Source organism: Heterocephalus glaber, unplaced genomic scaffold, assembly GCF_053883595.1.
Source record: "Heterocephalus glaber isolate CG9 unplaced genomic scaffold, H.glaber_assembly_v1.0 deba00000122, whole genome shotgun sequence".
In the NCBI taxonomy this organism is placed as follows: Eukaryota; Metazoa; Chordata; class Mammalia; order Rodentia; family Bathyergidae; genus Heterocephalus; species Heterocephalus glaber.
In genome coordinates this window covers 88,617,457-88,633,303 of record NW_028258138.1, presented here as the reverse complement: position 1 = coordinate 88,633,303, position 15,847 = coordinate 88,617,457, and the positions used below count along the sequence as shown (strand labels likewise).

Below are 15,847 nucleotides of genomic sequence, written 5' to 3'. Positions count from 1 at the left end.
AACTAGAAACATTTCCCTTCCTCACAGCAATACCACTATTGCTCCTCACAATTCCTGTAACCATCGATTGCGGAGTCCAGGCTTAAAGTTCCGTTTGTTTCAAAGGCCTTTTTGTAAACCCTCAGCTTGTGCACTCAGAAACCAAGAAAGGCCTACACATTTTATCTGGGGATCTTTTAAGTCTTTCCATCAAAGAAAAGCAGCTGTTCCACTGAAGACGTTAAGGCCGTACCATTTCAAAATGTGCTGATGGGCCAGGGATTTAACTCAGTGGTTCCGCCGCCTGCCTCATAAGCGCAAGGTCCCAAGTTCAATCCCCGGTACCAAAACAAAAACAAAAAACAAAACCAAAATGTGCTGAATTAATGTACTGGTTATTCTGAGCTGAAGCTTGAAAAAGTCAAAGTCTCCAAGCTTTGAAGTATCAAAAAAAAAAAAAAAAAAAGTTTGGTTCTACTGAGCCTTCCCATATCCTTCTATTTCCCTATTTTCACTTCTTCCCAGCTCCTGAGGTACTGTTCTTTTCTCTCTGCCTAGACTACCATTTCCTCTGACCTTCCCGCATGCATTGATGAACTCACTCAAAAACAAAAACTAAAGAACCCTGCGGAGCTTCGGTCCAGTTGCTTCCCCCTACTGGGGACTGAAGCCCAGGCCTCACACACACAAGGCAAGTTCTGTGCTGCAGCACTGTATGCTTGGAATCCCAGCGCTGTGGGATTAAAGCTGAAGCAGGAGGCTCATAAGTTCTTGAGCCCAGCCTGGTTAACTTAGTGAGAACTTGTATCAAAATAAAAAATTTAAAAATGGTTGGAGATGTAGCTCAGGGCCAAGGCCCTGGGTTCAATCCCCAGCACCACTAAAAGAAAAAAAAAATCACAAAAGTGATAAATTACGAAGTAATCTTTAGTCCAGTGCTGCCTTCCACTTACCTTGCATTATTTAGCTGCCATCAAGTTCTAATGGCCTAGTCTATAATCAGGACTCCAGTGACGCTTATTAGCATCGTTTTATTATTATTTTTTTTGAGACAGTGTTTCACTGTCATTCAGACTAGCCTAGAATTGGGAGCGAACCTCTTGCCTCAGCCTCCCCAGTGCTGGGATTGCAGATGTGCACTACCATGCCCCGTTTGACTCCTTATTTCTTTTTATCTGGTTCTATCCTTCCTTTAAAAAGAAAAAAAAACCTTCCTAATTGGCAAATTGTATGAATTCTTTGTGCTTTTCTCTAAGTACAGTAATGTTTCCCCTAGCAAAATTTTTTTTTTTCATTAATTGTTTTTAATTTAAAAAATTCAGCTAGGGGCCAGGGATGTAGCTCAGTGGTGCTGCACCTGCCTGGCAAGCACAAGGTCTTGAATTCAATTCCCAGTAGCCCTCCAAAAAAATTAAAATTAAAAAAAAAAAATACAAATTTAGCTAAGTGTGGTGGTGCAGGCCTATAATCCCAGCACTTGGGAGCCTGAGGCAGGAGGATCCTTTTGAGTTCAAAGTCTGCCTGAACTACACAGTGAGACCCAGTAGTGACTCAGAATTGACAGATAAGATCACTGGCCTCATCATAAAACCTCTGTAAATAACAGTAACGATATAACAACTGAGGTTTGAAAATACCCAGAAGGCTTAGCAAATTCCTGTTTTGTTTTGGTTTGGGGTCAACGTATAGCCCAGGCTGGCCTCCAACTGGAAGCCTTCCTCCTGCCTCAGCCTCCTGGGCGCTGAGATCACAGGTGTGCGCCACCACACCCAGCTCAAGAGAACTTCTGAGGAGGCCACAAGCTGCAGAGAGGGCCTGCAAATGCCTAACACCACTGGAACGAAGTATTTTCCCTTGTCCCAAAACTGGGAAGGAATGACTTAGCCCACAGTGCACAAGGAAGGCCCCCCCTTTCCTGGGGTTTATGGGACAAAGCCAATCCCACTCTAACCTGGAGTGGAGGACACGGGGGTCTTGAGGGGAGAGATGGGCTGATTGGCTGCTGCTCCTCCTGAGATGGAACTGAGCAGCAGTGTGGCAAAGTATTCTATTTCACTAATTCTTTAATCATTCCAGTTTCAGGCTTATCAATTTATCTTGTCAACACTTATCTTAACCAAGCTCCAGAAGAATGTGAGCTTTTCTACAAGCCAATGTAGATGATAAAATGGTGTAATAATCTGCAGTGAATGGCTTCGGCCTAGCTAGCCTTACAGCCTCTACATGGACATGATACAGTCATATGTATATGTATGTATGTATGTGTGTATATATATATATATCACCAAGTTATTTAGAGGATATTTAAAAACTATTCTGGTCAAATTCACCCCCACTCCCACAGGCATTAAATTAACTTTTACCTTGAAAAGCACAGCACTTAAGAGGGTGACAGACTTTGACTTACTTGGCTTGATATTGGCCTTCTCTGGAGCAAGTTCCTGAGATGTCTCATCTAATTCAACAAAAGTTTTACTTTGCAAGGTTGGAATGTTGACATCTTTCAAACCGAAGTGTCTGTTTCGTTCATATTCTTTATATCGGTTTTCTTTTTGAGACAGTGATTTCCTGTGAGCAATTTTAGTTCTGATCATCTCAGTACTTAAATCCTTTCTGTGATGGCTCGCAAAATATGAAGACATCCTGGCAGGAAAAAATAGAAACCAATTCACATGCATTCTCATTAAATTATTAGAACAACTGAAGATTCTGGTTATCTCCTATCCCATCTCAGAGGCCTCTGAAATAAAAATATTAAAATGCACAATGGAATAAATATGTGACAGAGTGGAAAAGAGACCATTAAAGGACAAGACATTACAATCTACTCTAATTCTAAATGGGTGCTTGCCTGACTGATAAAGTGGAACCAGGGATCGAACTCTGGTCCTTGCACTTGCGCAGCTCAATCTACTCTAATTCTAAATGGATACTTGCCTGACAGATAAAGTGGAACCCAGGAAAACTCTAGTCTGGAATATAGGCAAGAGGCCATGGAGAATACTGGAAAGAATGTAAGTGAAGGTGAAAATAGGGGAACTAAGCTGTAAACAGAATAGCTTCCTTCATCTGGTGATGAACACAGGAGGCCTAGCATTTCTTCTCAATTCAAAAAACAAAAACACACAGGCATGGTGGTGCACCCTATCATCCCAGCACTCAGGGGGCTGAGGCAGGGGGACTGCCGCACATTCAAGGCCAGACTAGGCTATATAGTGAGACTCTGTCTCAAAATACCAAAGCAAACTCCCAAACAAACAAAAACACAAAAAGCAAAAAAACCCAATATGTCATATATAGCCAGTTGGATATTTAAGACCAACCAAAAGGGTTTTCAGGAACAATTACTATGGTGATCAGTTTGCCCCATTATTTTTGTCCATGCAAGAAATCACATAATTGGGAAGGGGATGTAGCTCAGTGGTGCAGCACCTGCCTGGCAAGCTCAAGGCCCTGAGTTCAATTCCTGGTACCAAAGAAAGAAAGAAAGAAATCACATAGCTTACTTAGTGTATCCCCACTTAAAAGCTGGGGTGTGGTGGAGCATGCTTGTAATCCTCGATACTCAGGGGGCTGAGGCAAGAGGATCATAAGTTCAAAGCCAGCCTGGGAGTGTAGTCAGTGGTACAGCACTTGCCTAGCATGCAAAAGGCTCTGGATTCAATTCCCAGTATGGCAAAACAAAACCACCTTTGAGAATGTATTCAAACAAAACAAGAAGGGCAGTAAAGACTATGTCACGCGTTCTAATCATGCACCCAACTGAGTCGGATAAGAAGAAGTGGACAGTCTGAGAGGGTTACCTATGCGGCTGGTAGCAGATCTACCAAACTAAACTACTGAAAAAAGAATGGTTCTCCAGAATAAAAACCTGAGGCCGGGAGAGAGGGCGGCTGATGAGGAGGCTGGAAAAGGTGTAAGTACTCCGAGAATACAGGGATAAGCAGACTCAGTTTCTACCATTACACTCACATCCGTCAAGCAAGCATTCAACCTTGCGGAGGATGTCAGCTGAGTGTCTACCTCGACCCATTCTGATTCTGCCCACCCAGAGGCAGGGCCGGACCCCATAGGTGAAGGGCTTAGCCCCACGAGACTGCTGCAGATTGTTCTACCCGACCTGAGCTAGCAGCCGTGGTCCAGGGCTCCCTCGCCGCCCTGCCGAGGTCACACCGATTGGGTGGAGCAGCTCAGAGAGCTCAGAGACCTGCGCACTCACACCTGTGGGCTTATCCTAAGGGACTCAGGTGAAGAGAGGCACAGGACGAGGCTCCCGGGAAGGAGCACAGAGCTCCCAGCCCCTCTTCGGGCTCACCTCTCTGAAATTCCGTGTTTCTCTTAGTAAGCCCTCAAAACCTTAACCTTCCAGGTTTCTATGGAGGCCTCATCACAGGCAGGACTCTCCCCTCTCCGGAGGTGGGGCTGGGGCTGAAGACCCTCTAATCTCGCTGTAGTCTCTCCTGTGCCCAACCATCAACCTGAAACGACCGTTTCAGCGGACAATTCATTAGCCTGTTTATAACGACATCACTTTGAGCCCATGGATCTTAGGAGTTGCAAGCCAAGAAACGGGGACAGAGCCCAACAGATATTTTACAACGTCACAGGCACACTATGCTCTTCAAAAAGAGTAACTACGAAAGTCCCCCAGAAAACTGTAGATAAATGAATCCGCACAAAAATGTAATAAACTAAAGGTTACATGCGGTAACTTTAAGGGGCCGGGGATTTTTAGCTCATTTGTTCCACCGCCTGCCTTCGAAGCACAAGGTCCTGAGTTTGATGACCAAAAGAAAGAAAGAAAGAACCAAAACACACAGTAACTTTAAGGTATTAGCAGCGTATAAAAAGCGAGCACCCATCTGACCTGGATGCCAATAACATCCTCCTTAAAGAGCCCAGAGGAAATGACAATGAGCTACGCTTTTTGCAAAAAACTCTATCATGTGATTTGTTATCGCCTACAAGTATTAATTTGCTAAATTTTTGTTTTGGTTGGGTTTTTTGGAGACAGTGCCTCGCTAGATAGCCCAGGCTGGCCTCGAACTCACTCCCTCAGTGATACTCCTGCCTCCGCCTCTCGATTACTGGGGTTACAGACGCGCACCACCACGCCCGTCGCTAATTTGCTAAATACAAAGAAAAGCTAAAACGTGTGTTCGGTCATCTTAAAACACCCGGCGCGATAGCTTTAAAGGCATCCTTGATTGCAACCCCGCCAGGCTTTCCGTGGCTCCCCGAGTTTCGTCCACCCGAAGAGTGCCTTAGTCTTGTTTACCCAGAGGTCCCCAACGCGGGCGGTCTCAGCGGTCACAGCATCTGGGAAGAGTCGGGGCCAGGGATGCTAAGCCCGCGCCCCGGCGGGGAGACGCGACTGCATCGGATCAGATCGAAGCAACAGCACGTCGTCTCCTGGAGGATCCGCCCTCGTCCCCGGGAGGGCGGGTGACACGGCGACAGCCCCCGCCTCAGGCCTTCTCCGGAACGGGCCCCCATCCCACCTACCTGAAGCACCTCTCGCGAGAAAGCTCAGCCAAAGTAAAAATAAGAAAGTCCTGCGGGTCTGGACGGCTTCCTTTGCCTCCGACGCGGGAATGCCTACCACCCGAGCCCGAGCAAAATTCAAACTTCCCGCACGGAGCCTCTGATTGGAGGGGTTTCCCAGCACTTCCGGGAAAAGCGCCCGCCTCTTCCTTTCGGCCAGGCTTGCGATTGGTTCGTTACACGCGACGTTTGAATTGATTGACAGGAGGAGGGACGGTTCTAGAGCTGGTTGAGCTGGGGGAAAGAGGCGGTACCTCAAGGCGGGAGGAGCCGGGGGCGGGGAAAAGGGCGGGGCTCCTGGGCGGCCGGCCCGACCTCTCGGTAGCCTGGAAGGATTATGCGGCGGCCTCGAGGTCCCAGGCCCGCCAGTCCCGAGGGAGGACAGAGACCCCACCCCCACCCCATCCCCGCTGCCGGGGAGCCGCCCAGGTTCAGCTGCCTCAGTTTGTAGGGATGTCCTTGTTTAATCCTGGAAATCGGGTTATTGGTTCGTTTTTTGGTTTTGGTACTGGGAGTCAAACCGAGGGCTTTCACACTGAGCTACATCCCCAGCTCTTTCTTTTTTTTTTTATCATGAGACAGCGTCTTGCTAAATTGCCCAGTTGTTCAGGCTGGGCAGGAACTTTCGATCGTCCTGCTTCAGCCTCCATGAGTGCTGGGATCACAGGCATGAGCCACCACCACGCCCAGCGCAGGTCCCTGTCTAGATTGCATGACAATTACACGCTACTGTACGCTCAGCAAAACTCATCAATTTGTACACTAAAAACTAAACTAAACTAGAACTGTGCTCTTCACGTCTGTAAGTTTTGTATCAGCAAAAAAGAGACTAGGAAAAAAACTATGGCGACGTAGGAAAGTCACCACGGACGCTGGAAGAAGCACACGCTGGACAGACAGCCTGGACGATTTGGGGAGACCCGGCCCGGGTTCATCAACCGCAAGAGTCCCGGTCCTCTCCGCTCCCTGCACACACCCTTTCCGTCCGGCTCCTTCCTCCCTCCCTTCCCGGGTTCATCGCTCATCGCGGCCTAAGGGCTCAGCTTCAGCCCACGCTGTGTTGGACATCAGAGATGAATATGGCTGTAATGTTGCTTGGAGGTTTTACCAGCTACTGAAGTGTATATTTTCATGCGGCCGAAGTGTTCATTTCTATTCTATGAATTTCTTTCTCCTTTTTTGCGGTACCAGGGATTGAACTCAGGACATTGCACTTGCCAGGCACTTGCCAGGCAGGCACAGTGCCACTGAGCTACATCCCCAGCCCCCTATTCTATGAATTTCTGTCCGGATGGCTGTAGTAGGTCATGGGGTAAGAAGGTCTGCCTGTACACAGGAGATAGCTATATTGGTTCTGAAGTTTGGTGCTGGGTTGTTGGTGTAAAAGTTACTATATTTTTCTAACTTTAAATAGTTGATTCCCAATTAGGTGAGGACAACATTGAATAAAGAGATAGGTGATTCCTGCACGTTCCTGCACTGGAATACTTTACAACACACTATTAATACTACATCTTTTTTTTTTTTTCCGGTACCAGGGAATCGAAATCAGGACCTTGTGCTTGCCGGGCAGGCATGGCACCACTGAGCTTAATCCCTGGCCCAATGCTACACCTTAATGACACTTTATTCTTTGGGGGGGGGTTGGGTTTTTTGAAAGAGGCTCTTGCTTTGTGGTTCAGGCTGGCCTGCAACTCAGGTGATCCTCCTGCCTCAGCCTCCTGAGTGGTTGGATTACAGGCCTGGACCACCACACCTGGCTAATAACACGTTATTGAATCTTGGGAATCTCTTTCACAGTAACATAGGAATTCTTTCATTTCTCTAGATTCACTTTATACAGTTTAATTATTTTTGTATAAATTAGAATATAACCTTATTTTATTACTTTATAAATCTCAAAGGACTTAGCGCCTTTCCATTACCATAACAACCAGGGCTTCATCAGGGAGAAGGTCAGCTGTAAAGCTTTTGCTTATAGTTGGAGCCACTGCTCAGAAGGGCTCCTCTCTCTTTTTATTCTATTCTATCTTTGTGAGCCTCTCGGAATTTCAGGTCAGTATCTTAGCATGTGTTTTCCTCTCCTGGGTTGACGATCAATAGCTCAGATACATTCTCACAAATATAAATCTTTAGAAACCTACAGAAAAGGTGCAAAATATTCAGATTTATATGGATATAGGTTCTTTTTGCATGAGTTTGTTTATTCATTAAAAAAATCTCAATTTACCAAAGAGTCTGCTCCAGAACCCAAGAAAGCAATGAGGTGGAAGCATTTATGACAGTCCCCTGTGACTCGGTCCACGGTCGCTCGGGGACTCTCAAGTCAGAAGAGGCCCAGTGATGCTGGCCACGCTCTTGGCGTTGGCTGTGCCCACCATGGTGCTGGCGCTGGGCTAGAGGGCACAAGTGCGGGCCTGCGGGCCTCAACCGGAGCTCCTGGTGTCACAGGAGTGATGAAGATGCCCAGTGGATGGCTTCTGTTAGGACCTCTGCTGAGAACTACTGTGCCAGGGCCAGGGCACAGCACCTACTGGAAGAGGATGAGTCACAGAGGAGGCTTCTGGGACAAGAGGTTACAAGAGTCTGCTGGTGCTATCAGGAGAAGGCAGAAATGTCAAGAGGTGGGACCCAGCGGGAACTCTTCAGTTCAAGGGGGGGAAAGAAGGTTTTTGAATTAAAATGAGGCGAACTGCCAGGCGTTTGTGGTACACCATGCCTCTAATCCTAGCACCTGAGGCTGAGGCAGGAGGATCTTTATGAGACTGGAGGCCAAGACTGGAGGCCAGCCTGGGCTACACAGTGAGAGCCTGTCTCAAAAATCTGGAAAAAAAAAAATGAGGTGGAGGCTGGGCATGGTAGCACATGCCTGTAATCCCAGCACTCGGAAGGCTGAGGAGGAGGCTCATTGCCAGGTTGAAGCCAGCCTGAGCTACATAGTGAGTTGAAAGCCAGCCTGGACTAGATAGAGAGACCCAAAGAAAACATGGAGGTGAACGAAGCTGTGTGAAACATAAGGGGCTCAAGCAGGCTAGGAATTCCTTTGGCTCATCCATAAATTACAGTCAGTTTGGAAAGGCGCCTAACAAGCATAGTTCTTTCAGGTCTGAGATTCCAAGCTGGGATACATGATCCTTCAGGAAGCAAAATGAACAAAACCCACTAATTATCAAGACATATTTTCACCCACATGTATAATACAGTTCATTGCATATAATTTTCAGTTAATAAATATAGAGCAAAATGTAGTCGGTGTGGAAATAGCTTGCAGAGGAAACAGCTTCCTCATTATACCTATTATATCATTGCATACAACAGAAGATAATTGTTGAATTGTTTCAAAGATAAAATAGCTAAATTCTCTTCAAAATTCTCCTTGTGTTTCTGGTGTATCTAAAATGTATTCCTGGGGCCAGGGATTTAGCTCAGTGGTTTTGCTGCCTGCTGTGCAAGCGCAAGGACCTGAGTTCGATCCCCGGTACCAAGAAAAAAAAGTATTCCTGGAATTATTTGCATATCTTAGTGAAGACCCATGGAAATGTCATTGTTTAATTATAAGGCAGTGCAATATTATAAAACAGTATTTTTAGATTTCTCAGGTAAAGTCCTCTGAGGAAGACTCTGAGGCAGCAATGTTCTAACAGCTGTTTTTGGGAGTGTGGCTTGGGAGGGATGTAGGATGTAGGACAGGAGGAGTGAAGGGAGGGAGCCGATACTGCTTCTGGGCAGGGCAGCACGGCCCATCGGAGGTAGCTGGGTGCGGGGATAGTGGCAGCCTGGTCCCCTCCCACCAGCCAGGCTTTGGTAACCCGATGCCCAGGCCAGTGTTTGGAAAAGGACCCAGCTGTCAGCCACCAGCCACCAAAGCTACTGGCAGTCCCACCCGAACAGTTCCTCCTTCATGAACATGAATGCATGTCCGACTGCTTCCCACCCGCAAATCCACCCCATCTGAGAAAGGCTCCATTGGGATTCCTATGCATCTTTCCTGGGAGGAACAAAGGCAGGTGGTTGTGGCAAAACTGTCATTCGTGCCAGGAGAAGCCCTGAGCACCACGGCTCATAGACAGTGCCTGCTCTCCCTATCTGACTTAGAGTCCCCTTCCCCGTGGCTGGCACTTTCAATGGTTGGATGGATGTCCACCATGCAGCACGGCACTGAGTGCCTGGAAATCCTAACTTCACAGGTGATGGCTGTTGCACGCACCCGTATGTAGTTAAACCTGGGTCGTCAGCAGGAGGCAAGTGCATTCTTCCCTCCACACAGGTTCAGAGCAGCCTCCACACCCGGGGCACCCAATAATTTCATTTCTTACAACAGCTAGGTGAGCTCTCAGTCTTATGCAGAAATAAACAGTAGGAATTTGGGGGTTAAAAGAGTGGCCTAGTTTTCAAGGGTGTGAAATTTAGGGAACACTTGAGGACAGAAGGATGAGAAGTCAGCTCAGCTTTCAAAGCCCATGTGGTCCACAGAGCTACCAAGAAGCAGGGCCAAGCAAAAGAGATCCTTCAGATCAAACCCACGGAGCCAGGTAGTGATCCACCCAGCTCCAAATCCCAGTTAGGAACTTTCCCACATTCCAGGTGGCAAGGGATAAATGTATGTGTGGAATAGTCACTGAAGTAGCCTATAGTTACTTTTACCTTATTAGCAGTGTAAAGATCACACCTAGGTAGAGATTTAAAATGGTAATGAGCTGGGTGTGGTGGCACACGCCTATAATCCTAGCACTCAAGAGATTGAGACAGGAGGATTGCTGTGAGTTGAGGCCAGCCTGAATTACATAGTGAGATCCTATTAAAAAAAAAAAAAGATAGTAATGACACCTGCATCTCCTGAAGAGGCATGATGAAGTCCTGTCCTGCCTGCCCCTTTGATGCCACAAAAGCTGTACACCATGGTTCTGTTTTTTGTTTGGGTCAGCCTGGTTTCCCGTGCCCCTTTTGCTCAAGCATAAGAACAAAACCTTATTTCTTTGCTAACTGCTCCTGTATGACTCTTCTGACAGAAAACACTAGAATCCATGCAGTCCCTGTCTTAATCCCAGGTTTATTTGGCTCATAGTTTCAGAGGGTTCAATCCATGGTCTGCTGACTCCAAGCAGAAACTACATGGTGAAAGGGCCTGGTGGAAGAAAGCTGTTCACTTCAACTTCAAGGTGGCTAGGAAGAAGAGAGAGAAGGGGGAGCTAGGGACAAGAGTATACCCTTCTGGGCCGGGGATTTAGCTCAGTGGTTTCGCCGCCTGCTGCGCAAGCGCAAGGACCTGAGTTCGATCCCCGGTACCAAAAAAAAAAAAAAAAAAAAAAGAGTATACCCTTCCAGGTCATGTCCCAGTGACCTGCTACTTCTGACCAGGTCTCCCCTTCCAACACATGAGACTAAACTATAACAGTTGCTAACACTTTAACATCCATTTTAAATATGAGTTTAACTGCACCCTACCTGAATCAGGTCTCAGTTCTCCTTGGGTGGTGACTGTCTACACCACACTTAATCAACTGAAGCTCTTGGCTGGTGATTAAGAACTCTGAGATTTGTTGACACTCAAAGCGACCCACACCCAATTCCCTCCCACACACCACAGGTTGCCTTGTGGTCTCCCTTTTGGGGCTCTTTATTCTGTCTCTCAAGACCAGTGACAGAGGACTGCTCTCCGCCTTGCCTGGGGTCTATAAGTTAAAATCTTTGAATTTGTTTCCTGTTGTGGTTGTGTATTGAATGTGCCTTCTATCTGTGGGACCCACATTCTGTCAAGTGGCAAGATTTGCGCTAATAAAAACAAGTGTCATTTTACAGTGCTTTCTAGAAGTCTGACCTTTAATAAAAATATAAGAGCCAGATAATCTTGTTCTGCACACCCTGCTCCCTGGCCAGTAATCTGCAAACCTTTAAGACGTAGGTAGTCACGGTGTCCTGCAGCAGGGACCCGAGCAATGACGAATCCAAACTGCCTCATGCTGTGTGTAGATCTGTTTGTGATGTGGGCTGCTGGGCTGGGATCCAGAAAGAGTAGGTGCCAGAGGAAACAGGATTTCCAGGGAACCCTTGGAATAAGCTGCTAACCAAACTTGGCACCACTTTCTGGACCAATTCTTCCCGCTGAAGGAGGTGAGTCCAGGAGTGGCACGAAGCACAGGTGGGAGGCTGCTGAGCCATGGGGGAGCAGGGGTGGGGTGCAGGGGGAGAAGGACTGTCTGACCTCCAAAGCCCACAATGCTTCTAACCGTAGGCTGCCCTCAGCATCCACGGGTTCCGCACCCACAGATTCAACCACGTGTGACCTAAAGACCACACCATCCTGCAGACCTTTTCTCGTCATGTGTGGAAGGTATCGGCACAGTCATGCAAGGGGATTTATTGGGCTTGCAGGATCAGGGGCAGGACAGCCAGAGGCCCCCACAGCTGCTCAGGCGGAGATGGAAGCATGGAACAAGAGGCTCCCAGGGTGGACTGGGACCACTGCCTCAGGGCTGAGACGGAGTCCTGAGCCGCCTCTAGCTGCTGAGGGTTATGACTAAGCATCTGCACACTGCACAGGACCAGCAGGGACCAAAAGGCCAAATCTGTGAACTCATCGCTGATGGGCTGCAGTCCCAGTCCAGCCTTTTTATTGGGCACTGCCATGATTTGGACGACTGGGGATTTGTAGCTGCATAATAACCGGTTGAGCTGTTTTAGCTTGGCCTGGAACTCCGTTACCCTAGACATCAGGGTTCAATGGAGGTCAGTCCTGGTTTGCCTTGCATTGTGGCCTCTGTCTGGGTTAGTAAATCTCTCCCCTTCAGGGGATGGGGCATTGAGGAGCCAAGATCTCATCTTCAAACAGACAAGTCAGAACTGCAGTACAGAAGCAAATTTTGGAAGTTCCCTCCCCTCCGATCATGTGACAAGGTTGGGGGATGGCATCCCAAGAAAGAGGTTAGGACACAGCAAACAGCCCATGGCTATTAAGAATTGACTTTGCTCTGGGCGTGGTGGACTATGCCTGTAGTCCCAGCACTTTGGGAGGCTGAGGCAGGAGGATTGCCATGAGTTCGAAACCAGCACGGGCTACACAGTGAGATCCTGTCTAAAAAATAAAATGACTTTGCTTACTGTGACATGTAGGGTTCCCTGGGGCTTCCCTGGGCCTCTCTGCCCTCCTCTATGATGGCCATGGCTTATTCTTCTCAGGACCAGTGGCTGTCAAGTCTCAACGCTGTGATTCGTTCTCAGTTCTCAGTGTCTTTAGATTTCCCTCAGGGCTCAGGGGTAGCTTCAAGCAGTCACAACCAGAAGTCCTCGGCCCTTGCATTTAAACAGGCTTCTCCTCACCCCTTTGTGTCGCCAGGGAACCCCTGCTGGACCCGGCTAGCGCACTGCTCGTGGAGATGGCTGTGGTTCAGGTCTCTGTGTTCTCCCTCCTTTCTCCCCAGCCCTCCTGCACGTGTCTGTTATGAGGAACCAACCACAGGCCCAGGGGCTTTTGTTCGGAGTTTCTGTAGCTTTCCGTGGCTGCCTGGAGCTGACTGGCTAACGAATGCTGTCCCTCCAGGGCTCTTCCCTCTGCCAGGCAAGACGAGGTTGGTGTATTTGGAAAGGCCTCCCTGGGGGGTGGGGGGAGGTGTCAGGCCTGGACTAAACAAAAGGGACAAAGCAAACAGGCTGCTTTCAGCAAACAGCAGCTTCTCCGTAATAGGACAAATACACTCAAAACAAAGTATACAATCCCCCTGGTGCCAAAAAGTCCAGTGATTGTGCACACAGCTATGCTGACTGTCCTTGGACTCAATCACAAACTTGTCACCCCAGATTCCTTAGCCCCTTCAATACCTATAGAAGCCTAATTCCTTTCCCAGTTAGTTGCTAATATCTCTCTCCTCCACTCACGGATGAAATCTCTCTCAGCTAGTTGCAGCTATTTTTCTCCCAATGTTAGCCCATCCACACACAGATGTAATAAATGGCTCTTCCCAGCTAGCTGCTAGAATCTCCTGATTTTAGTCCCTGTTCACTAGAATAAATTTTTCTTTTTCATGAAAAGCCTATTTTTAACAAGGGGATTCATGTGCTACGTCTATAATGAGGGACCTCTTCTCCCCGGGGGATTTCTCTCGCCTCTTCACAGCTAATGGGTTTCTAATGCTGCTATTCATTCCCCTGAGGGCAAGCACTTTAGTTCTAGAATTTCCGCCCCTGTGCTTTCGTTTTGGTGAGTCCTGTCTCAGTGATGGTTACTTCACTAGGACAGTTTCTCTCTGGGTGTGGTAGCAAACCTGAATCAGCACACTGCCTTGTCTCATCTGGAATCCTTTTCTTTTTAAAAAAAATCAGCATATTTTTGTCATGCACAGTTACTTTTATTTTGTGGAATTGGTACAGCTTGCTTCCCTCCCCTCCTCTCCCTCCGAAATCCTTAGCTTTTCCTCAGAGGTGCCACAGAGGGTGGAGGGCAGTTGGGAGCTCTCCAGGATGGGGCAGAGGCTGACGCTGGGGCTTGGAGGGTGCAAAGATGAGGGGCCCTCTGAGACCCCTCTCTTGGCTCCGCTGTGCGGCAGAAGAGAAGGGCTGGGCCCTGACGGCGCCTTGGGCCGGCCTACAGCCGTGGGCGGAGGGAGGGCCTCGGCTCCTGGGAGGCCGGAAGCCCCGCCAGGGTAGCTTGGCTTCTCCAGGGGAGGAAGTCTGGGTACACTGGGGCGGCACTGGTGCCCTGTAGAGGCCACCTCCCTGGGTTCCCGCCGACAGGTTGTGGGACTGCATGATTCCAAAATCAATTATTCCCCTAGCCTCTACTGTACTTGTAAATTAATGGTTAAAATGTGCTTGTTAGTTCTGGGATAATAGAATCTGTAACGAAACAGAGTTCCTAAGTAAAATTGCTCAACCCCTTGTTTGTCCGGAGAACGAATGTTCCCGGGCCCACTACCTGTAGAACAATCCATCAGTGTGTCTGCTAACCATCAGTACGTGACGGTCGTGACCATTAGTATGTCTGCTGACCATCAGTACGTGACAGTCGACCACTAACCTTTGTTCCTTTTTTTCCCGTAAATCTACATGTTAACCTCCCCCTCAACCCCCTATAAAACAGCCTCGTACTCTGAGCCAGTTGCCTCTCTTAGCTACTTTGCTTTGGGAGTGCCGTCTGGCCAGACTAATAAAGGTCTGTTTTATTTTCCAACTTGTCCGGTGTGTTCCTTCCCGGGTGTTCGTCGCTGCAGTCAGCTCCTCGGAGCGTTTGGTAAGGCCCTCGGTCTTACAAGGTGAGGGTCAGTTATGTCTCCTGTAAGATTTCACGCTACCACATTTTGTGGCCCCTTGCAAAGTTCGAAGGTCACGATAAAGAGCTGTACAGGCTTGACCCCTAAGCCCCTCGGGCCACTTCCGTCTTCTACACCAGAGAACAGAGAATGGCACTGTAATTGAAGGACTCACCTCCGCCCTCTTCTGGACGGATGCGGGCTGAGCCTTCTGAGCAGGGGAACCCAGGGGAGAAGCAGAGAGCGACACCCCTATACAAGGTCTTCCCAAGTCCATATGGTCTTCAGGCTGCATAACCACCGATAAAATGTTCTCCACGGCGTTAGAGGCCAGCAGGTTCCAACGCCCATCAGCGATTGCTGAGACCCAGGGGCTGCGGGAAGGGTTGGAGAAAAGAATCTATTTGACACAACCAGGTAGGGCTTTGCCTGGATGCTGTGGTTACTGTCTCTTACCATGTCTGTCGTAATAAAACATTCACTGAATTTGAAAGCACTTGTGTAACACGGTTTCAGACAATAACGCACACTCTAGAAGAAAATTCAAAAAATGCAGGTACAAATTAGGAAATTAATAATCACCCCAAATTCTATTAGTATGAATGCCCCTATGATCTGGTGTTTCTTCGTATACAGAGGCAGATATGCGCATGGCTGTTATCACTAAATATTTCAAATATTCAAATTTGTTTCTGAGGAGATCATGAACAGCAAGACTGACTTTCCACCTTCAAGACATGATCAGGGCCCTGCAGTTGGCCTCTCCGATCCACACTCTAGACTCACACTGAGGTTAACACAAACCTGAATTTAGTGTTCTTTATTCCTGTAGTTCCATTTAGACTCTATTACATAGGCAAACATTCTTGATTTTGTTGTTGTTTTGCTTCTTGAGACCGGGTCCTGCTATGCAGTCCAGGCTGCCTTTGAACTCATGGCAATCCTCCTGCCTCAGCCACTCAAGTGTTGGGATTACAGGTGTTCAGCACCATGCCTGGCAAACATTCTTACACAAAGGCTTAGTTCACATAACTATTTATACTTGGCATCCTGTGTGTATCCTGCAAGTTGCTTGTTTTACT

At 47.9% G+C, this 15,847-nt stretch overlaps 1 protein-coding gene across 5 annotated transcripts in view; it reads right to left on the bottom strand.

Moving 5' to 3' along the window:
- Dlgap5 (DLG associated protein 5) overlaps window positions 1-5,652 on the bottom strand; it is a 33,656-nt gene extending 28,004 nt beyond the window's left edge. For 3 of the 5 annotated variants that reach the window (XM_021261792.2, XM_021261808.2, XM_021261806.2), the window contains exons 1-2: window positions 5,485-5,652; window positions 2,387-2,622 (exon numbers count right to left, since the gene is read on the bottom strand). In XM_021261792.2, coding sequence (XP_021117451.2) covers window positions 2,387-2,621 — 235 coding nt within the window. In that variant the 5' untranslated portion in view covers window position 2,622; window positions 5,485-5,652. Of the gene's footprint in view, window positions 1-2,386; window positions 2,623-4,294; window positions 4,480-5,257; window positions 5,418-5,484 lie in introns of those variants that run through there. The other 2 variants (XM_021261800.2, XM_021261805.2) reach the window with 2 other exon arrangements.
- Window positions 5,653-15,847: the final 10,195 nt, after the last annotated feature.